This window comes from Elephas maximus, chromosome 19, assembly GCF_024166365.1.
Source record: "Elephas maximus indicus isolate mEleMax1 chromosome 19, mEleMax1 primary haplotype, whole genome shotgun sequence".
Lineage (NCBI taxonomy): Eukaryota > Metazoa > Chordata > Mammalia > Proboscidea > Elephantidae > Elephas > Elephas maximus.
This window is the reverse complement of record NC_064837.1, coordinates 51,002,678-51,009,144: the sequence shown is the minus strand read 5'-3', so window position 1 is coordinate 51,009,144 and position 6,467 is coordinate 51,002,678. Positions and strand designations below refer to the sequence as shown.

Here is a 6,467-nt window from a genome sequence, read left to right as displayed (position 1 = left end):
CCGCTTCTCAGGTCAAAGGCCATTTCAGAGGTCATCCTTCTCATCATGGCACCCAGTTTTTTTTTAAATATACTTATTAATAGCTGAAGTTGTGTAACTGTCAGTTATCTGACTTCCCCCATGGAACGTAAGCCCTTTGAGAGAAGGCATCTTTTCTGGTTAGTTCACCGTTTGTCCTCAGGGCAAACCAGGATTTGAAACAAAGTAGAACGGCTCTAAAGCCCGTGCTTTCCGCCGCACTATATTACGTTGTTATTTGATTAATTAAATAGACGATGGACCTCTGCATACACAGGGAGCCAGGAGGGTAAGAAAAGGGCTGTAAACCGGCAAGTGAGCAGCTGGAAAAACAGCCCGACTCATCCCCACCGTGTTTCCTCTGACCTTTCCCTCCGGAAGCGCTAAGCGCCCCAGGGCGCGAGTCCGCACGCGTAGCCGCTGGGGTTGCTCCGGGCAGCGCGCTGAGCGGTGACGCGAGGGAAGGTTCCGCCTCCGAGGCTGGAAGGCGCCTGCGCCGGCGGGGTTTCCGTCAGGACGGGCGTTCTGGCTCACTCCCTCCTTCCCTCCCTCCCTCGCCTGCGCGCGTCCGGTGGGCGTCGGAGGAGGCGGGGAACGGGGGAGGGAAAGTAGAGGGGGCGGGTGTCGCGGTAGGGAAGGAGTGAACCGGAGAGCGTCGTTCTGAGAGGAGTGAAGGCGGCAAGATGGCGGACCGCTTCTCCCGCTTCAACGAGGACCGAGACTTTCAGGTAAACACCGGCGCAGCCGAGGACCCGGGGAAGGCGCCGGCCGAGTCTGGAAGCTTCTTCATCCTTGGCTCCCAGATCTGTTTCCTTCCAGGCTCTGCTTCGGCTTCCGAACCCGCTAGCCCTCCTCCCACCTCCGTTTTCTCAAGGGGCCTCCCAGCTTGAGGCGAGGCCGCATCTTCTCCCACCCGCATTCTCTGACTTTAACTCAGGCCGCTGGATCTGCGGCTTCGACCTGTTTGGGCTTCGGCTGTCGGAACCCCAGCCTGGGGGCAGTGGGGGACGTGCGCCCTGCGGGGCGGCCGGGCCTGTGGAGGTGCAGGGCTGACTCCCAGGGGGGAAAGAGGGTTGCGCTGGGAGGATGGGGCGAGAGTTGCTGAGGCCAGGGCTTCGGAACCCCTGGATTTCGCTCATTCGAATCTTCTTGGGGCCCTTCTCCCGTCTCCCCTCACTATAATAATCCTTTTCATTGCCCATTTTTCCATTTCTTCGCCTGCAAAAAGGGTGCCTTAGTTATCAGACGCGTTCTTGGTTAATCAGACATTGAGATTTCACTGGCCATAAATGTTGCTGTTGTTAGGCCGTTCATTGGTCTTGGACAGCAGTTTAAGTTATACGACTGTGGTCGATGTAAGCTCAGTCAGTCCCAAATCCTACCTAGAAAGATTTGGGGGGACGTAATGACAAATGGGCTTTCTGAGCATGTGAAAACTAGTGCCAAAAACTCGATTTTTTTTTCTCCAGTTGCAGATGTTGGTGTGGAAAAATGGCAAGCATTATTGGGGAAAAACTAAGGCCAGTTTAGAATAACTTGTCCTCTGACTGTTTAAAATACCTTACTGTCGAGTATTGTTAGTGTGGAAATCTCCGAAACTAAGAAAGATTTAGTAGAGGTTGACTGTTTCTAGGGTAAAATACATTCTGAGTGTCAAAGAAACCACTGCATTACTACCGCATACCCTGGCAACAGCAATTTGGGTCAGGGGATGAACATCAGAACTCAAGTTTTTTATCCCGCTGCGGATCTTCCTTAAAGCAACGTGAGAACTACTCTAAATGTGGTTCAGAAGGCCGTTTGAAGGATTTGAATTCCCTGAGGTGAATGGATTAGTAAACAGGTAAAGCTGTTTAGCAGTTTTTAAACGGACTCTGTTAACAGTCTAGTACATAAAAGCGTTGCGAGAAGTTTTGCAGCGGTAAGAAGGGGGGGCGGCTGTTGAAAAGCCCTGTGATCATGCGCCTGCTGTACAGCTGCAGTACACAATACAGGATCTCAGGGTGTTTTAAGGATATGATACAGGCCCAGGGAAGTTGGAAACAGTTTATATGGGCCATTTGATTTCTGAGGACGATTACTTCTTTACAAACACCATAAAACATGAATAGGCTGCAAAGTATGTGGACTTCATTGGTAATTTTTAAAGAGACAAATTGATAACACCCTGAAATACTTTTTAGACGTGAGAATTTCAAGGTGACCTGATAAAGCTGAAAATAGATAAGTATGGACAATTTTTAGAGGAAAAATGGCTCTCAACCACAGAATTACAACAGACTTAAAAAAAAGAACCCAGAGTTTGCAGGGGCTTGAAAGAAGGTTTTGAAAACCATGGGTAGCAGAGTGTGAATGCTGTCACTTGAAAAAATTGAGGCTAGCCTCTAGTTTTTCAATACCTAGTTTCTAAGAAGGATGATCCTCTGCTGTTTTAGTTGGGTTTATGTAAAATCTCCTTTTGGTTGCTTGGTAGTCCTTTGAAGATACTACATGTATTTTAAACTTATTTCCTGCTTTTATGTTGAAATAACCAACTCCTGTATTGGGTCAGGAGCCCTGGTGGCGCAGTGGTTAAGCGCTTCGGCTGCTAACCAAAAGGTCAGCAGTTTGAATCCACCAGCTGCTCCTTGGAAACCCTCTGGGGCAGTTCTACTGTGTCCTATAGGGTCACTATGAGTTGGAAAGGACTCGACAGCAAGGGGTTTGGTTTTTTCGGTTTGTATTGGGTCAACCAGGGAAATGTTTTTTTTTTTTTATTTATTTAGATGTCCTAGCGTTTTGGTTTAATAGGCTATTGGGAGTGGAAATCTTCTAGACAGTTAGGAGATGTTAAAATTTTTGTAAACTATTGTGCTAACATTTCTCAAGAGAATTCATTTAAAAATACATAAAGTAGCATTTTCTCTGTTTTAATAAAAGGAAAACAGATTGACTTTCATGAAGAATGTCCTTTGATTTAAAGTTCTTGGGGAGGAGAATGTAATGTAATAGAACACCCTTGTGTATGGCGTATCTGAAACATTTTTCAAGTTCAGGTTATTTGAAATTAAATCTAGGTTATAGCCTACCCCCCCAGAAAAGAAAAACTGTGGCCTCCTTTTCAGGTTTTTAAGTGATAAATGAGGCGAAGTCACTGAATATTGTGGCTACTTAGTGATAATAGGCTTGAAAAATACTTAGTAGGTTTTCAAACACAGTATATAGGTCCTGTTCTTTAAACATCTTCTGATAGCACTGGAAATTTCCTTGTGCCATCTTCTCTGGAAAGTTCTAAATGACTTACTGTTTTATTTGCCTTTATTTTGGCAAGATAATTTAGAATTGTAAAATTTCACTCTTTGGCAATTTACCATCAAGTGTAAAATGTTGGTGAGTTTGTTGTCTCTTGTATGGAGTCAGAGAGATGGGCTTATGGATTTTGTGGCACTAATTTCAAAGGTGTTTCGTATAATATAGCAAGAAATGGAAGCATTTACGAATAGAGAGAGTAGTTATAAGGGCATACATTTTTTAAAAATTTTGTTTTTTAATAATAAACAGGCATCATTTTACAGGCTTTACATGTATCATCTCATAATTTTCGGAATAACCTCGAGAGATAGGTACTATTATTACTCTAGTTTTCAAAAGAGGCAGCTGAGACACAGAGAGTTAAGTAACTAGGCCAAGTACACACATCTGGCAAAAGGCAGAGCCTGGATTCAGACCTGGGATTTTTGACTGCTGAACCATTAAGCTACACAGTCTCTGTTGGCAATTATGTATTTTATATAACTGTAATTGAGTCATCAAATGTGGAGGATAAATTTATAGGTCGCAAAGAGTAAGTGAGCTTTAGAGAGGTGATAAAATTACAGTTGTTACTCTATTCTGTTTTGTTCAGGTACGTTTCTTCTTGGTCTCCCAAGGGTTCTAAGGAGGCTCTTGATAGTGATACACTGTGTCATAGAGGATGTATTGTTTACCTTTGTTTTATTTTAAACATAATTTTGTTTAGCCTTTTTAAATGGTATTTGTTCTTTGGAAATCTATGTGATCTAGGCTGATGTGTTTCTTAAAAACAAAAAATGTTTTAAGAGTTTTAACTACTCCTTTAAGAGTCTGACCTCATTTTCAGAATGAGACATGACTTCTGCCTACATTTACTAGATTAAGGCTTACCTATTTAGAGATTGAAATGTCACACAAACTAATGGAAAATAGTAATATAATTTAAGATAAAAGTGCGTTTACACTGTGAATTGTAGGTTCATTAACGGAAGTTTAATTTGTATAGTGCCTTACAGCTATAAGGTATTATTCAGACACGGTGCTTAGCATTTTGGGGTTGCGCAGCTATTAATGGTGATGTAGCTGCGTACTAGTGAGGACATATTCTTCAGTTTGTATACCTGCAGAAGACTGATGATTTAGAGTAGCCTCTCAGTCCTTCTTGATCGGAATATTGCTTTCTTCTTTGTATTAGATTTCTAATTAAAGGAGCTCTGATAATGGTTAAATATGTGAGAAGAAGGTAGTGAGAGAAACAAGAAATATTATCTTAAAAGTCATAATAAAAATATAAAAATTGCCCAAGAACTTTCTGTAATCTGTATAAGTAATCATAATGGCAAATACCAATAAGCAAGTCGTGTATTACTTTTATGTAGTATGTTTGTAGGATTCTTCTTCGTTTTCATGTATGATATCAGGATGTGACCTCAGGAAATTTTAGTTGAAACTATTAAGTTAGGAGCTTTGTAGTTTTAAAATACTTAGATCATGGAAGCATATTAGTGTGTATTCTATGTGGTACTATGTAAAAGAGTTGGCATTCTAGTGCAGGCATGCCAGAGATGACACATGGACAAGTCTTTTAATCGCTGTTGCCTGGGTCTTACTCGCTATCATCTGGAAGAGCTGCCACAAGCCATGAAAATCACTATCAGCTTTGCTTGGGATACTGACATGCAAAATCATCACTACTTCCTTTCTCATGCTATGATAGGTGGAAAGGATTAGAACCCTTGTTGTACCAATTTCAAAATTGTTGTTAGTTGCTGTCGAGTCAGTTCCAGCTCATGGTGTTCCCGTGTGTGACAGAGTAGAACTGCCCCATAGGGTTTTCTTTTTTCTTGACTTTTACCTTAATGGAAGCAGATCACCAGGTCTTTTCTTCTGCAATACAGCTGGCGGGCTTGAACCACCAACCTTTAGGTTAGCAGTCAAGCTTCAACTGTCTGCACCACTTAGGGACCATAATTTCAAAATACTGATGATTTGACATGATTAGTAGCAAATGCAAATGATATCGTTATTGGTTAGTACATTCTCAGAGGATCAAGAGCGACGAAGTAAGGTCAGCATAAGAGAAGGCTTCCTGCAGGTGATGTGAAGGGTAAAGGGTATATACTTGAGGCAAAAAGCATTTAAAAATGTGGGGAATATCAAGGAATAACATCACAGAGAAAGGCATTTTAATTTGCCTTGTGGGAAGAATGGGGTTGGTAAGAATTGTGATCATAGGGCTTCATATAATGGTGTACCTATTTATTTTGTGTTCAAAGGGGGTCTGGAAAACCAAGAAGAAACAGATCTGGGCAAATATACTGCTTTTAGGCTGATTATTTCAGGATTGTTCTAGTGCAGTGAAAATTTTTGTAGAAACAGGTATCCCTGTTGTCTTCTTTCCTTTTCTTTTATACATGCCACACAATTCTCATTAGAGTATACCAGAGGGATTCGTCTATCACATTTTCTCACGTCTTTATAAGTTTTTTATTTTATAAGTTATGTAACTAAAAGTAAAATTTGTGACTTAAAAAGAAAATTAAACAGATATATAATCAGTTATCCTGATTGTGCCGCTTCACAGCTGAGATATATTTCCATGTGATGGCCTATTGGGTTCATGATAAAGAGAAAAAAAGAACAGTCTGTTTTCCTAATTTGGTCAGGATTACGATTTTCTGAAAAGGTATAGCAGAAGTTCATGAGATCTTAAATTATGCATCTGAAACCTGTATAAACGGTTCATCTTTGTTCTTGTGACTTAATAAGTTTTTAATAATTTATTCATGAAAATTGATTTCAGCTTATGGGTAGATATCCAGTTCTTGAATTCTATAAAAATTTCTTCCTTGAAACAAGTTGGTACTTTTTGCTTCTTCGTCTGGCATTGTCTTTTCGTATTGGCATTGCCATTTAGTATTAAGTGAAAGCTAATTCATGGTAATTACCAAAGGAGTTACAAAGGACCACCACAAATGCTAAAAGAAGTCATTGATTTGATATTTCATTGAATACCAGAAGATGTTGTAATGATTTTCCAGTTATAAAAAGTGAATTGTTCATTTAACTGAAAGTCTAACCAAATGTGCTGAATGCATATTGTATTAGTAAATGAAAAAAGTTTAATATGCCCAGGCTGAAAGAAGGAGTATACTGTATAGTCATGCTTTTACTAAATG

The 6,467-nt window shown here is 40.7% G+C and overlaps 1 protein-coding gene across 1 annotated transcript in view; it reads left to right on the top strand.

Annotated features, from left to right (window-relative positions):
* Positions 1 to 443: 443 nt before the first annotated feature.
* The window catches only part of GPATCH8 (G-patch domain containing 8), a 111,649-nt gene continuing 105,625 nt past the window's right edge, over positions 444 to 6,467 (top strand). The window contains exon 1 of the mRNA XM_049860823.1: positions 444 to 746. Within this exon, the coding sequence (XP_049716780.1) occupies positions 702 to 746 (45 nt within the window). The 5' untranslated portion in view covers positions 444 to 701. The remainder of the gene's footprint in view (positions 747 to 6,467) is intronic.